Genomic DNA, 17,259 nt, shown 5'->3' on the forward strand with positions numbered 1-17,259 from the left:
ACAGAAGTACTGAGAACATAAAGATTTTATCAATCTCTATAAAAATGTACATATTGATACTTAAGCCTACTACCATAGAACATACTAGAAAACACAAGAATACCCATTCTATTAGCAGAGTGATGACATCATTCACGTCAAATGGTCTCTGGAAATTTCCACTGTACAGTCATGAGACAATGAAAGCGAAAAAGGCAAATCATGTCTTATTACCTAGTAGAAATAGTTTTGACCTAGGAGACAAACCCCTCCAAAGATCTTGGAGACGGCCCAAGACCTGTCAGATCATAATTTGGGAACCAATGTAATCGATTCATTCTAAAGTTACTTCGCTTTCTTCTTCCTAATTGTCTTTTCTCTGGTATTTGTCCTCACTCCCGAACCACCCTCTGAGAACCGCTGACCTGAGGTAACCACAAGACAGACCCCTAGCCCAGGGAAACCCAAAGCGAAAAGCCCGCGGGAAGAGCCGGGGGCGCTCTGCTTAGCACCGAAAGCTGAAAATGCCGAGTGAATTCTCAAGCAGCGCCGGCTCTAGAAACGAGTCCAAAACCTGCCACCCGCGCGCCAAGGCGGGGCCAGAACTGGCTGCCGGCGGCGGGACTCGCCCGAGGCTCAGGGCCGAAGCTGCGGCTGCTCTGGAAGCACCTGCCAGCCTCCCGCCCGCCGCAGGTAGGCCGGCCCCCGGGGGGAGGAGCGCGGCCAGGTGCTCCCCAGGTGGCCGCGTCCGCCCTCTCCCACAGCCTTGGGCCGCGGCCTCCCGGGATCAGGGCAGGAACTTACTGCGCGCGTCCTCTCGTGGTCCAGGCGCCCCACCGCCGAGCCCGGCGCTTCCTCCGCCCGAACGCGGGAGCCACCCCGGCCTCGCGCACAGCGAGGCCGGGATTGTCGCCGAAATTTGGGGGGCGCCGAGACGGAGGGTCTGGCGGCCGCGGGGACTACCCAACGACGGGGCTCCGGCCCGGGAGCTGCTGGAACATGCGCCCGGAGCCGCAGGTGCGGGGCCCCGCGGCTCGGCTCGGGGTGGGGGGGGGGGAATGGGTTCCTCGGAGGGGGGCCACCTCGGCGGACCCGGCCCGATTGGAACGAAGGCGGAGGGCCGCCCGCGGCGACAGGTGTCTGCTCAGTCGTCCGCAGAGTCCCGGGGCGCGGCATTTGTCCCTAGGCACTCTCGGGCTTTCCGGGCACGGGTCGGGCCGGGAGACCGAAACCCGCGAGCCGGGCGCAGTCGGGCGGCTGCTTGGAGCGCAGCAGGTCGGTGACTCAGTCCCCCCAGGAGCTCAAAGTGCTGAGCCAGAGGCTTTTTTGACTTTTTGTTGTTATTTTGTTTGTTTTAGTTTGTTTGACAGTTACTGGACTATGTTTACACTTCTGGTTCTACTCAGCCAAGTGCCCATAGTTACCTTCGCGTTTCCTCATTGCACAAGGAGTCCGAAGGAGTCCAGGCATGCTGGAGAAGAAGGTAAGCCTGGCTCCCGTGTGCGAGAACACCCCCCCCCCCCAGGAACCCCAGCCAGGTGTTACAGACCTCAAACGAGAAAGTGTAGTCTTTGAAAGGACATGTCCCCATCAATCATAGAAGCCTTAAAATATCCTCTAGTTTAGTTTGTGGTCTATTTGGCAATGTTGTGGTTATGTTAGGTACAATTTATACAAATTTATTTCTGTGAGTTACTTTTGATAAATATATATTTAAGACCTGGTTTGTGGTTCACTGAATGGAAAACTTATTTCAACTTCTGAAAAGCAGCGAGTGCCGTTTTTTTAGATGAGGCTATGTGGTAATTATAATGAGCATAATTACTTGTTTTTCCTGGAAAGATGGACAGGGAGTCCAGGATCTAGTCTGGACTTGTTATGAGACCCCGGGGCAAGTTACTTAACCCCTTTCTGCTTGAATTTCTTCCTCTATAAAATGATGGGGGTGGGGAGCGGAATGATCCCTGAGGTCCTTTTTGACATCAGATTGTCTAGTTATCTGGATAAAGTCAGATAGTTGTGGAAGATTAGGTTTGGGGCTTGCTAACCTAGAATTTCATACCTTGTGGGTTCCAGGTCATAAATAGACTGGTTCCTGTCCACATTTCAAAAGTCTAACCTAGAAACCAGAACCAGCAAAGAAAAAAAAATGGCTTTGGCTTCAGCATCCTTCTCCCTCCCTAGTCATTGTGCTTCCCTATCCCCACAACATTCCTGTCCCTTAATCCTTTTCATCAGATCTACTCTCAGCTCATTTTCATTTGGGAAGGATCTGTTACACTAATACTCCTAGATAACTTATTAATGATTAATACAGCTTGGTGTACTAAACCTTCCAGGAAGGGGGGTGTGTGTGTGTGTGTGTGTGTGTGTGTGTGTTTTAAGATAGGATATCTTAACCCAAAGGAACCAAACCCTGATGGCAGAATTCTAGGCAATTGGATAAGCTAACTAATGAGAATAGGGAGAGATTTTGGAAGGAGATCCTTCTTGTTACCTCCCAAGTTCCACCATATATGGGAGTCCACGCATATATAAGGTTGAAGGTCCATACTCAGTGGGACCAGATGCTGATCCCCAGTATCCTGGGGAGTATATTCATTGATTCACATAATGCAGACATAAAAGACATTCTCAAGGACATCACAAACTATGGAAGGAATTCAGAGATCATACTTAAGTGCAGCTGGCTGGAAACATCTATGGGAAATTAAATGAGGAATCCTATTTGTTTTAAAAGCTGATTTGTTCAGTTAGTAATCACTTTATTAACACATACTATGTGCCCGGCCCTAATCTAAGTACTGGAGGTATAGCAATGAAAGACGATAATCCGTGCCGCAGAGGACCTCTTCATCTGATGAGGGGGCGAGATGTAAAGAGATCATCTCCATAAGCTCTGTGACAGAGGTAGGAACAGAGAACTCAAGAGCAGAGCAGTAGCAGTAACCCTGTCCCCGGAGAGCTGTATGGCACAGAAGCCAGTAAGCGGAGATATGAAAAGTAACTAGGAAAATAAGGGACCTTCAGCTGAACTCTGGTAAAGCCCAAGGGTGGAGTTCAAATGACTCAAAAGGAATTCATTTAGAAAACATGGAGGGTCAGGAGAGATGAAGAGAATGGAATATGTGGGTTGGTGGGTTTGAAATAGCGGAATGCACAGACGGCCTCTTGGGATGGCCTAAAATGGGAGAAATAGAAATGGGAAGAGAACCTGAGGAGGCAAATACAAAAGGACTAAGGACAGTGTATCCTCCAGCAGGGGCCAGAGGGCAAATAGGAATTCTCACTGGAAGCTCAGGGTGCTCCCAGAACAAGAAGGTTTGCTTCTTTGGATAACAAACAAATTCAGAGTTACTTAGGATCCCAGTAACAAAGGACAATATTTCATCTAAGATCAAAAGGGAGACAGGGAAAAATTTAATAAAGCGCCAAAGGTCTAAAGTCAACCCCTGACTAAATTAGCACTTTCGCGCTCAGGGATGTGACACACAGCAGCCCCTGGAGGGCACATTTAATTCAGGGGTGAAGACTTTTACTGGCATAAGTATCATTTCAGGAACAATAAAAATGTTTATGATTCTCTCTTTCTTATTTCCAAGTTGAAAGTAGTTCTATTGAGTCCCATCCGCAGGGCACAGAATATTTTTATAACTCACATAACCTACTTGAAGGGAAGACCGACAATGAGCAATTTGGCGCTACTTTCTTACCCCATAAAATGTCAAGATCTGGCCCTATCTGAGAAGTAGCAATACAGAAGCAGATTTCTACTTCTCCATTCTGAAATCAGATTCCATGTAGTGAGTTTAGCTGTTAGGCAGGCCATGAGTTACTTCATCACTGGTTTAGCATTTTAAACCTACAACAAGCTGAGTAATACCAGACTGTACCTATGAATTGCTTTAACTGGTAGAATTTAGGTCCAAGAGTTTCTTCCCAATGTTGAAAGGTGAGTTCATTCATTCATTTAGTAAATCATTTTTTGAGTACCTCGCATGTGTCAGGCACCACATACGTACTTTAGTGGAACTTTTCCTTCTAGCGAGGGGAACGGAGCGGTCACGAGTAAGTGGTAACACACCACTTGGTGCAAGACACATCAGATGGTGGTGCGTGCTATGGAGAGAAACCAAGTGTAGTAGGGACAGGGAACGCCAGAGGTGGGAGGGGGATGAGGTTTCAAGGTAACATTGAACAAAACCCTAAGGGAGGTGGAAGAGCGAACTGCAAGAAGAAAGTTCTGTTCAGGGGACACAGCCAGTGCAAAGGCAGGAGAGAAGCAGGTGTGTTGGAAGCCAGTGTAGCTACAGCACAATGTTAAAAACAGACCGCAGGGGAGCAAGAGAATCCTAATGAGAGGTGACGGTGAATTGGAAAATCGTTCATTTTGTCTCCATTTGGCGGTAGTATAAAATCTGCAGGAAGAGAAGGGAGAAGAAGGAATGGAAAGATTTTATCCCACTGGTTCATCACACTGTTCTTAAAACAGCTATCACCAGTGATTGCATTCTAGCTTCCGCCTTGGTTCAAACAGCGCATATAGGTTATTCATGACATAGAAATGTATATGCTGGAATAGTGCAGGCCAAGAGAAATGTAATGTAAACTGCATACATAATTTAAGATTTTCTAATAGCCACATGAAAAAAGTAAAAACAGGGGCACCTGGGTGGTACAATTGGTTGAGCATCCAGCTCTTGGTTTCAGCTCAGGTCCTGATCATAGGGTGATGGGATCAAGCCCTGCATCAGGGCTCACACTCAGCACAGAGTCTGCTTGAGACTAAATCTCCATCTCCCTCTGCCCTGTGCGTGTGCGTGCTCTCTCTCTCTCTCTCAAAATAAATAAATAAATCCTTTAAAAAGGTAAAAAGAATTGGTAAAATTATATATATATATTTTATTATGTATTTAACTTAACCCATTCTATCCAAAATATCATTTCCAAATATAAGCAATAGGAAACATTGAGATATTTTACTTTTTAATTAAATCTTCCAAATCCAGTGTATACTTTATATTTATAGCACATCTCAATTCAGACTAGCCATAGTTCAAGTGCTCAATAGCCGAATGTGCCTAGGGGCTACTGTATTGAACAAAACCGCCCTATAAGATTCAGAGCTGTTTGGAAAAGTGATTGACTAGTGGAAAAAAATATCTTGGACAAGGTGTGACTGTTCTCACAGGGCTAAGAATAAATGGCCAAGCTGAGGACATTCATAAATCAGAATTAGTCTTTCAGGCCATGCTCTCTCATCAGTCCTGAGCTGTCTTTCAATTGCCCACTTTAATATACTCTTCCTTTACAGTAATGGTTAGCAATGTGAAACAGCAAATTCTTGAAAGCATTTGATGTAGTTTTCAGAGTTTCTGAATTCCAGTCTTGGTAATGTGATCTGGAGCAAGATTTCTTAAGCGTTCTTTGTGTGATACCAGAATGAGTTTAAAGTTTGTGGGTTTTGAAAATACTGCCAGGGTGGGATATTTTGGTTTTGTGTTACCCTGTGCTTAACTCTATCATGTTTACCATTTACCTTCCCAGTGAAGGTAGAGGGAGTCTTACAGAGCATTGTAGGCACCTATTTGGGGGATGGAGAGAGAGAGGCAGCGACTTGCTTAGGAGGGGCTGAATGTCTGTTAATTAACCTTATCATTCCCTTATAATTTTATTAACTTAGAAGTTTAAAATTTTATAAGTTTTTAGTATAAACTTGCTCTAAAATTTTTAACATAAATCTATCCATTAATAGTTTTAAAACATAAAGAGAACTTGGTAATTGTTTAGTTCATTTTCCAATTTTACAAATGAGGAAATGGCAACACAGAGATGTAAGTGATTTATCCCAGATAAACAGGCATTAGCTGGGCCAAATCTCAACAAGAATCTCTGCCTTCTAACTCTTAGTCCAATACTCTGTCCGTGACACCAGCCGCATTTTTCTCAGTCAAGATAATAGAGAGCCAACCCTTTAGAAGAGTCTGACCTGTCATTTCCTGGAAATATAATTGTCTGGAGGGAAAAGTGATATTTAAATAATTTTCATTTATACTAATAATTTTGGACATAACCAACTCGAGTATTTTCTGGGCTTATGCTAATATTTGTATCTCACATTTAACAGACATTATTTTTACCAATGGCATTCTTTTTGTTAGAATTTAAAATCATGCAGGTGGCTCAGTCAGTTAAGCAGCTGCCTTCGGCTCAAGTCAAGATCTCAGGGGTCCTGGGATTGAGCCCAGCAGCCTGCTTCTGCCCAGCAAGGAGACTGCTTCGCCCTCTGCCTCTCCCCCACTTGTGCTCTGCGTCTCTTTCTCTCTCTCAAATAAATAAAATCTTAAAAAAAAAAATTAAAACCATACAGAAAAGTTTGTTTTAATTTTACATAAAAAGAATTATTCTCTTTTTCCACAATTAAAACAGGAATGTTCTGCCCTATTTTTATCAGCCTTTGAAATCTTTCTATTTCTTTATTAGTCTTCACAGCAAAAGAAGAAGCAAACCTTTTCATACATAGACACCTGCTATATAATAGATTTGATTTGGAGCTCTTCACGCCCGGTGACCTAGAAAGAGAGTGCACAGAAGAACTTTGTAACTATGAAGAGGCCAGAGAGATTTTTGTGGATGAAGATAAAACGGTAATTTGGTTGACAGTGTTAATTGGCTGGAAATTGATTAAATCATACTTGAGAAAATGGCACTTTCAGTCATCAGAGGTTTTATGCTTTATTTTATTTTATTTTATTTTTTAAAGATTTTATTTATTTATTTAACAGAGATAGCCAGCGAGAGAGGGAACACAAGCAGGGGGAGTGGGAGAGGAAGAAGCAGGCTCATAGTGGAGGAGCCTGATGTGGGGCTCGATCCCATAACGCCGGGATCACGCCCTGAGCCCAAGGCAGGTGCTTAACCGCTGTGCCACCCAGGCGCCCCCAGAGGTTTTATGCTTTAAATAAAATCGAGATTTTATACCTGTTGTTCCTTTCTACTTCCTTAAAATGCTAATTAACCTATTTAGACTTGGCTTTATACTTAATTAAGTAGATGTACAATAATTGGCAAATTATCAATTGTGTTGTGATTTTGTGTGTGTGATGTTTATTATATTTAAAAACAATCATGAAGTAGAGTGAATTACATTTTAGGATATTATTTGAGTTAGTTCTTGGACTCAGGCTTCAATCATTCTAGACTCAGAGCAATTTTTCCTACCAGTGACCTTATCTTTTCTGATTACTGTATTTATTAACAATCTACTATGTGCCAAGTGCTCTGCCAGAGACTGAGGATACGAAATATTTAGTCTCTGCATTCAGGAGCTTCTTGTTTGGTGTATCTGTGTAATTTAAGGGAGAAACTTCTAGCAGTTCTCCTTTGAAATGTAATTAAATCCTGTCCATTAATCTTGGAACAGTACAAAACCAACAGCACGGTTCCTGTTATAATCTGGCATCTTCTTAAAGAATGTTAAGTGACTCAAATTCTTTACTTTTGTAAATTAAATAATCACAGCTCCTTTTCCCTTTCCTGAAGAGTTCCACTTTACTCTTTGGTCAGTAAGAACAAGGAACTCTAGGTAACCTTCAAACGTGGGCATTAATGGAACTTAGTTCTTTCTTTCTCCCAAAATTGTGCCCAGCCTCTCATTCCCTGCTAATATCTGCCACATCTGCTCGAGAAGGAAAACGAAGTCTGTACTTCGTAGTCGTGCCTGCTGAAATTTTATTCTGTTTTTTCGCAAACACATTTTATGATTTTATCTGCCTTAAAATCTGCCTCATTCTCTCAAAGGACACTAAACTTAAAGAATCTCGGGGATGTCTTTCCCAAGTCAATCCCTTTCAGTACAATCTCCTAGCACACCGAGGGTGCACCGAGCAGAGAAAAATTCAGACTCCTTTTCAAACTTGCTAATGGGGCCACGGCTTCAGCCTCCGCCTTTGGTGCCGTCACGGACTAACGTGATCATTTCACCGCATGCCCGAGCAGGGACTCTGAGCAGGTGAAGGGAGAGTGGCAGGGGACAGTAGTAGAGAGCTGGCAGTCGTCCTCTGACCAATTCCAGAGTCAGGAGAAACCATGGTGGGTGGCAATGCTTTAATTAAAGTGAGTCACTCTCTCCAGCTTGAATAATCGTATTCTAGCTGTGGCACATGCCAAGAATTTACCACCCCAGTCCGGGTCATTGGGATCACATGAAATGATAATAAAACAATGAAATAATCTTGGAAAATTCACCTTTCTCTCAGATGGCGTTCTGGCAGGAATATTCCATCAAAGGACCAACCACAAAATCAGGTAAGGCAAGAAGTGATGGAATTTAATGCTCTTCCCACCCTCTCTCTATTATAATCCATTTTAGTTTCATTGTTTGAGTTTGGTTGTTGCTCAACATACATGCCTTGTAAATCCAGGGATGATTTCTCAATTATACACTGGGCTATCTAAGACGGAGGAAGCCACATTCATCTTTACACACTGAAAATCAAGTTTGGTGAGATACTAGGGAAATGAGATAATAGGCTTAAAGCTGTTTTAAACAACTCAGCTAAGTCAAGACTTGCACAGAATAAAAGTAGGACTCCACTAGTTCCAAGTGGTAACCTATTTTAATTTTTTTTCTCTTTTTTACCATTACAAATAAATGGAATACTTCTGCTGCTAGATAAATTAAAGGTGTTAGAATTAAATAAGTTCTATAGAGGGGAGATCTTTATTTTATCTGTATTATCATCTCTAGCTGCTTTTTAGTCAGATCTTTTTTTGCCAGATCTTCCTTCATTCCCATCAGGTAGAGCCCCAGCTGTGAGGAGACTTTATTATATTGCTATGCTAGTGTCGCTTAGTACAGTTATCTGAGTATTTAATACCAGAATACGCCTAGTTGAACAAAGAATATGTGTAGTCGTTTTTGTTTTTAAGTTTATTTTTTTAGCATCTCTACCCCATCATGGGGCTCGAACTTATGACCCTGAGGTCAAGAGTTGCATGCCCTTCTGACTAAGCCAACCCAGGCACCCCAGAATATATTTAGTCTTGAATACTATCCATTTAATATGACCTATTTATTTTTTATTTTTTTTAAGATTTTATTTATTTATTTGAGAGAGAGAGAGAGAGGGAACACAAGCAGGGGGAGTGGGAGAGGGAGAAGCAGATTTCCTGCTGAGCAGGGGACCTGACTGGGGGCCGGGATCATGACCTGAGCTGAAGGCAGACGCTTAAGGACTGAGCCACACAGGCACCCCTAATATGACCTATTTAAGGTAAATGAAATTTGGGGGCACCTGGGGAGCTCAGTGGGTTAAGTGTCTGCTTTCGGTTCAGGTCATGATCCCAGGACCCTGGGATGGAGCCCCGCATTGGGCTTCCTGCTCAGCAGGGGAGTCTATTTCTCCCTCTTGTCCCCCATCGGCCCCTCTCCTCCCCTCCCCCCACTCATGCTCTCTCTCACTCTCTCCCTCAAATAAATAAATAAAAACTTTTTTTTTGAAGATTTTATTTATTTATTTGACAGAGAGAGCACAAGCAGGGGGAGCAGCAGGCAGAGGGAGAGGGAGAAGCAGACTCCCCGCAGAGCAGGGAGCTGGATGTGGGGCTCGATCCCAGGACCCTGGAATCATGACCTGAGTGGAAGGCAGATGCCTAACCAACTGAGCCACCCAGGCGCCCCTAAATAAAATCTTTAAAAAAATAAAATAAATGAAACTATAACTAGGGCTTTTAAGAAGTATCATTTACAAATTTTTGTCACTAGCGCAAAGACTTTTTAAAGAAATCAATATTATTAGAGTCTTAATTATTAGATTATTATTAGATTTTTATTATTATTAGATATTAGATTATTAGATTATTATTAGATTCGGTGTTAAATTAATTGAAATCATAGGCAGTGCTTTTCAGTTGTTATATCTACGTTATTTTATTGATTTCTCTTAAGATGCTAACAGAGAGAAAGTTGATGTCATGGGCCTTCTGACTGGATTAATTGCTGCTGGAGTATTTTTGGTTATTTTTGGATTACTCGGTTACTATCTTTGTATCACCAAGTGTAACAGGCAACAACATCCCAGGTAAGTACCAAGTAAAAATATTGAATTCACTATTATACATTCTATATTGTTATTTTCAAATAGATAAAAATGGCTGCCTATTTTTTAAATAAATATTTTCCTCTAGAATAATTTTAGACATACAGGAAAGTTGCAAAGATCACACGGAGAGTTCCCATCCTTCACCCAGTTTCCCTCATTGTTAACATCTCACATTCCCACAGTACGTTTGTAAAACAAAGCAGCCCACACTGATACGTTACTGTTAACTAAACTCCAGGCCTTATTCAGATTTCACCAATTTTGCCATTCGTGTCCTCCTTCTGCTCCAGGCCCCAGTTGAGATAGTACATTGCATTTAGCTGTCATTGTCTCTCCAGTCTCCTCTGGTCTGGGACCGTGGTTTGGTTGCCTAATTTAACACTTACATAGACAATGAAATGATGCTATTTCTAAGATCCTTCGAAAGAATACAAGAGGATTCACACGTGTCAGCTTGATTTTTTAATATTTTCTTCTTAAGCAGGAGGTAGATACCAGTGTCCCCACATTGTTTCCAGAGGTTAAGAAGTCCCATCGGTTACTCTAAGTCACAGCATTAGCAGATCTAGCCATGTGGTAACCCAAATAGAAACAGTGTGATTAGCTTTTAAATTCAACCATTTTTATTGATACTTTAAATAAAAATGAATGAAATAAAATGGTTGCCACTTAAAGATAATAGCCCATTAATAAAGCTCGATAAAAATTCATAACAGCCATAATTGTTTGGACAATAGAACCTCAACATCCTCATTAAAATAAAAAGTTATTCTCTATTATCTCTATTATCTTCTCAGTAAGTGTAGATGACTAAGTATAAAAATAACCTTATTCAAAAAAAGTACCGGGTGCTAAACAGGCTATTCAAAATTGATGCTTACATAGTCCTAGTTGCGCTTTCAAATTCTGGGAAAAGCTCATCATGATTGTGACCAGGTGACGAAAGGGTTATGGAAACAGTGGTGATGGTGGCACAACATTGTGAATTTAATTAATACCACTGGGCTGCACACTTAAAAATGGTTAAAATGGGGGCGCCTGGGTGGCTCAGTCGTTTAAGCGTCTGCATTCGGCTCAGGGCGTGATCCCGGCATTCCGGGATCGAGTCCCACATCGGGCTCCTCTGCTGGGAGCCTGCTTCTTCCTCTCCCACTCCCCCTGCTTGTGTTCCCTCTCTCGCTGGCTGTCTCCCTGTGTCAAATAAATAAATAAAATATTTAAAAAAAAATGGTTAAAATGACAATTTTTATGCTATATATATTTTACCACTATGCATTTTTTTTCTTTATGCTAAATTAAGAGTTTAGGGCAGCAGACATGGAATTAGGATTCATCTATTGGAGGCTAAAACTAAAACCATGGGGCGCCCGGCTGGCTCAGTCAGTAGAGCATGCGACTCTTGATCTCGGGGTCATGAGTTCGAACCCCACGTTGGGTGTAAAGATTGCTTACAAAAAACAAAAACAAAACAAACCGAAGACATGAGAGTAGGCAAGTTCTCTGAGTGTGATGAAAGGACAGAGGGAGAAGGACGGAGCCCTAAGGGGTACCCATAGCAAAGGTGCAGAAAGAAGACATGCCAAAAAGAGGGCAGAGGACAGGGGCAACATAAATTGTATTCTGTCCCCAAGCTGGAATTCTTGAGCAGCACCCTGAAGCATTAACCTGACCTGTGGGCATGGACAATTGAGTTTGTCACAGGCCTCGTAAATCCTATAAAAATCTGAGAAATGAGAGAAAGTAAGGAAGAACTTGCCTAATTGTCTTAAGCCACCGTCTTTTAAGCTGAGAGACTTTTGTTAACTTCCCTTATTTAGCGGGTAGGAAATGAGCAAGGCCTTTCCATTTTCTAGGACTTTTGACTAAAATTTTATTCAGTGTGGCTTTCTCTACAAGTGGGGGAGGAAGTCCTGGAAACTCTCAGACTAATGAAGATCGAGGCAAAATTTGTCTTTGCAGACTCCTCTTTCCTTTTATCTTTCTTTTCCTCCTTATTCATAATGTCTCTCCAGAAAAGTCCATGTGTACCCTCATGTGTAATAATGGTGCTCAGGGCCCGTGATAGCACAGTCATCATTCAGTGTCCTCACGCATGGTATTTTCTTCTCTCTTCTCTGCCCTTCGCTTCATTTTTCTACTTTTCTGCACCACTACATCTTCTTACTTTAGGCCTTTTTATTCTGAAACCTTCTAGCTTCTTGCCTGCCGTAGGTTAGAAGCAGAATTCAAAGGCACAGGGAGCAAATTAGTGCCATTATTACATATGTTTTCTGTGTATGTTATTGTAAAATATTAAAACCCTGAATATCTCTTATTTTATTTTGTTTTACGATTTTATTTATTTATGGGGGGGGCGAGGGAGAGGGAGAGACTCTTAAGCAGATTCCACACTGAGCACAGAGCCAAACACAGGGGTTGATCTCACGCCCCTGAGATCATGAGCGGAGCCAAAACCAAGAGTGGGATGCTTAACTGACTGAGCCACCCAGGTGCCCCTGAATATCGCTTATTTTAGAAAGTAAGAGTAGTTGTACTAATTGTTGGTACAGTATAATGCTGTATAGATCACAGATCATTTTTACACCTATTGTCTTACTTTGATTCTCAGAGCAACCCTTTGATTTTAGGGGACATTGAACGCTACGTTTATAAGACATTCTCTTATTTTGGGATTAACTTTTCAACACTTACTAAAGTACTTTTCATCTATTATCCCCAGAAATTCTTCTAGCAGAGTTATTTGTTCTCTTTCTGTATTTTGCAAGTCTGGAAGTGGGGGAAGTGTGAGGAAATATTTGAGAAAGAAAAGAGTAAAAAATAAGATCATTGTCAGAAAAGTTTGTCTCATTCCTCTGTCAAAACATGCCAAGAAATAGGAGACAAGACCTTTTCATTTCTTAGTTCTTATATTTTATGGAGGAAAATAGGCATAGTATTATGTTGTGGGTTTATTTGAATTATTATTGGTGCATACTTTCCAGTATCAATCATTTAAGATGTGTGTAAGAAATCACCATGTAGGTTATTTAACAACTTTGATGTAATTATGATATTGTTCCTATAGCTCACATTTGGAAGTCAACATGGAAGAGTTTATTGGTTCAACTAAAACATCTGTCTCTCCTGTTCCCTATAAGCAAACAAATAGAACTTTTCGTCCTAAGTTAATGAATGTGGCAAGTGACTAGCCTACCAGGAACCTGTTCCAGATTTCTGACAGAGGAGGAATTGTGTCGAGCCCTCTAAGTAAACTCTGTGACGGATGCTCTCAGTCACCCCCACCTATTGCAGGGCTGACTATCCAGTTCCTAGATTTACACGGATCTTCTTCACTTCACTTCACTTCACTCTCTCTTCAATCACCCTCTCTCCTTTCCTCCAGTTTCATATCTCATGATTACCTCCAAGGAAGAGGTGTTCTGAGGTGCAAATTGACTGCCGTAGTTTGGAAAGTGTACAGTATTTTGAGTCTGCTTAACTGTCTCTTGTCAGGAAAAGTATTGTAAGTATTGACGAGAAGTTGGGGATTACCTATGAATTTTAATTATCTTAATTAGCAGTAGTTCTAGGAACTTTATTTATGCATAAGTACTTCATAGACAGCCAACTTTACAATCTAAACAGATCGATTTACTAATGTTTAAATTAGAATTCATAATTCAATAGTGAGAAGGGACAACACAGGCTCAAGGCACCAGACCCCTAGTGCATTTCAATTTTCATTGGCTGGTGTAGCTGACAGTTTTGTGAAAATGGTGGAACTTGAACTAGGCCATTTTTTTTTTTTTTTTTAATTTTTGGCCTTGGGTCAACGGAGTGGGGAAAAGACAATAATCTGAAAAAGCAAGCACAGAGGCAAGACAGAGAATTCATTGCACATATAGAGGAGTATAAAGAGAGTATTTTGCAAGAGCAGAGAGCTGTGAAAAATAAGGTGAGGCCAGAATAAGGAGGGCTTTAAAAAGGAGGCATGGGAGTTGAACTTGACTCAGCGGAAAGTAGGCTGCAGGATAGACTTTTGCAAAGAAGAGGGACGAGGCAGAAGTGCTATTTAGGAGGGATGGACCAGGCAGCAGGACTGTAGGGGGAGCAGAGGAGAGAGACAGGCATCACCTGCCGTGATTATCTCTGTGACATCAGTCTCCTTGGCTTGGAATAATGCTGCCTTCCGACAAGAAAGGATTTGGTTTCATGCCATCTTTTGAGAAAGTTCTCATTTAGGAGTGGGAGAAAAGGGAATTAGCATGTTTTGAGTCCTTATTATATAAGCGTTCCAGACACTGCTTAGTTGCTTTACATACAACATTTTTCTGAATCCACACAAGACAACTCTGCTGAGGTAGCTCTTATTGTCCCCAGTTTACTGAGAAGGAAACAGATAACTTGCCTTTGGCCACATAGCTATGAAATGAGAGGATCCAGTTTCACATCCATGTCTGAATCCAAAGCTCTCAATCTCTCCCCTATACCAAGACTCTTTCAGAGTTTATGGGTAAAATAAAACTGTTGTTATATTAATAAATTGGGTTCAAGGGCACCTGCACGGCTCAGTCGGCTAAGCGTCTGTCTTCAGCTCAAGTCATGATCCCGGGGTCCTGGGATCGAGCCCCACATCGGGCTCCCTGCTCCGCCAGGAGTCAGCTTCTCCCTCTCCCTCTGCCCTGCTGGTGCACTCCATCTCTCTCTCTTTCAAATAAATTTTTAAAAATCTTATAAAAAAAATAAATAACATAAATAAATAAATTGGGTTCAACTTCTATCAAAATCGTCAGTTGGGTTTTTTAATATTGCCATTTTAACCTAAAAATGCTGCCTTTCTAGACCTAAATGCTATCCCTCTGTTTAGTTCTTCAGCCACCTATGTGAGAGGGGGCAGGCACACTCCCTCCATCATTTTCAGAAGACCTGAGGAGGCTGCCATGACTCCATCACCCCCTGCAGTGGAGGACACAGGATTACCTTCTTATGAGCAGGCAGTGGCACTGACCAGAAAACACAGCGTTTCCCCACCACCACCATATCCTGGGCCTGCCAAAGGGTTTCGGGTATTTAAAAAGTCTATGTCGCTCCCATCGCACTAAGCCCGCCATGGTGGTTTAGGAGATTCCTGTTATTTGAATGGTTCGTTCTCCCTGAACCAAAGAGACATGTTCCTTCAGCCCTTTATGACAAACTGCAAGGAGCAAAGAAAAAATAAGCAGGTGTATACGACACCACAGCAGTTCCGTTGGCATCTTGGACCTGAACTTGATCATCATCAGCTTGATAAGTAACTTACCATTACCAGTTGGATAAGAACCTTGGACTCCATATCCTTGCAATAAAGAAGAGAGCACTTTTTTTGTTTATTTTAATGGTTCAGAAAATCTGTGTTATGGGTGTCATAGCTAGAACCGCTGAACTATCTTTTGTACAGATAGAGGTTGTACATTTCTCGTCTTATATGTAAAAAAAGAATTTCTGATCGTTAGGTTATCCGAAGTCAGAATATTAGACCCACTCTTTATTAAATAGGATTTCTTTGTAGTTGGAAATAGTTCATAAAATTGGACATTTCAATATAAACCGGTGGCCTTAATATAATCACTTGGTTTAACGTTTTAAATTATTACATAGCATTCACCATAATTTGTAGGTTTTAGTTGTTAACGATCGCTATCAGTCATGTTTTGTTATGGGAGTGGAATAAGTAATTTTAAAAAGTCACTTGCTAGGGAGTTAATTCTTCAGAGGTTACAGGGTTGCAATGGCAAGGATTTGCAAGGGTTGTTATACTATCAAATACATAGGCTTCACATCTAGGAGTGACTAGAACTTGATAAAGTTGCCCATGCTACTGAGGAGTAGACACATCCATTTTCATTGCTAAATTATCTATATACAACTACATAGAATTGTTTCTCTTGAAAATGCGTTGAAGTTTATAAATAATAGTTCGAGAATCTAGAACAATTAATTTACTTTTCTGCTATTAAAATAATACTAACTAAAGTTACCCAGCAATCCCTTGTATCTCTTAATGACAGGACCCTAAACACCGTAAATAATCATTTTAACCTATACTTTGTCTCTTCTTTTAATTGTATATATGACCAGTCTTCCTTAAGAATGTGGTAGAAAATAAGCTATAAACCTCTAGAGCGAGTGTGTTTGCACACATTTACGTGAGTGGGTGTGGATGGAGATGTGAATTTGTTTTCTCTTCGCAGGAACTCAAGAAATAACATACTCCTGATAAATAAAACAGAAAATTCTGTTCTTGTTGTTTTGCTAGGCACTGCATTTTCCTATTATTTAAGACCATTTGTAAAATTGTATTTTGTTTTATAATTTTTACACAAGTGAGACTAAAACCCACATGTATTTGGTAATTCCTTCCGATTAAATGTTTTGAAAGTATAAATCATTACAACGTATGTATGAGTTTTCATGTCACTTTTAAGACAACACGATCTTAATTAAGGCAGATGTAAGCAAGACAATCATTGCAGACTGCCAAACACTTTATCCTCTAGATTTTGGGGTCTCTTCAATTGCTTATCACAAAGAAATCATCTAGCAACATTTAGATATAATTAGGAAAAGTGGTCTTTTTATTGTTTTTAAAGATTTTTAAACGTGGAGCTTGAACTCAAAACCCTGAGATCAAGAGTCCAGCCAGGCGCCTCAGGAAAAGTAGTCTTTTTAAAGCCACCTACATTACCTATAAAAATTTTACTACTATAGGGCACCTGGCTGGCGCAGTCGATAGAGTATACAACTCTTGATCTTGAGGTCATGAGTTCAAGCCCCACTTTGGGTGTAGAGATTACTTAAAATTAAAAAAAAAAATGACCATTAGTCATACCTTGACTTTACACAAGGACTATTTTCTCATGTAACTTTGCACTCTGCCCTTATTTTAATTCTCTTTAAAAGGTCAGAGGCAGGGGTGCCTGGGTGGCTCAGTCGGTTAAGCATCTGTCTTTGGCTCAGGTCATGATCCCAGAGTCCTGGTATCCCTGCTCAGTGGGGAGCCCGCTACTACCTCTCCCTCCACCCCCTACCCCTGCCCCGACTCTGGCTCTCTCTCTGGCTCTTCTCTCTCTGTCAAATAAATAAATAAAATCTTAAAATAGAATAAAATCTTTAAAAAAAGAAAGAAAGAAAGGTCAGAGGCAAACTCTATTTTCCTCAC

At 41.3% G+C, this 17,259-nt stretch overlaps 1 protein-coding gene across 1 annotated transcript; it reads left to right on the forward strand.

Moving 5' to 3' along the window:
• Positions 1–758: 758 nt before the first annotated feature.
• PRRG4 (proline rich and Gla domain 4) lies at positions 759–16,490 on the forward strand. Its single transcript, XM_026512162.4, has 6 exons — positions 759–996; positions 1,338–1,462; positions 6,463–6,626; positions 8,238–8,286; positions 9,929–10,061; positions 14,929–16,490. The coding sequence occupies exons 2-6, from the start codon at positions 1,360–1,362 to the stop codon at positions 15,161–15,163; spliced, it is 684 nt and encodes a 227-aa protein (XP_026367947.1). The 5' UTR covers positions 759–996; positions 1,338–1,359; the 3' UTR covers positions 15,164–16,490.
• Positions 16,491–17,259: the final 769 nt, after the last annotated feature.

Source organism: Ursus arctos, unplaced genomic scaffold (assembly GCF_023065955.2).
Source record: "Ursus arctos isolate Adak ecotype North America unplaced genomic scaffold, UrsArc2.0 scaffold_23, whole genome shotgun sequence".
Lineage (NCBI taxonomy): Eukaryota > Metazoa > Chordata > Mammalia > Carnivora > Ursidae > Ursus > Ursus arctos.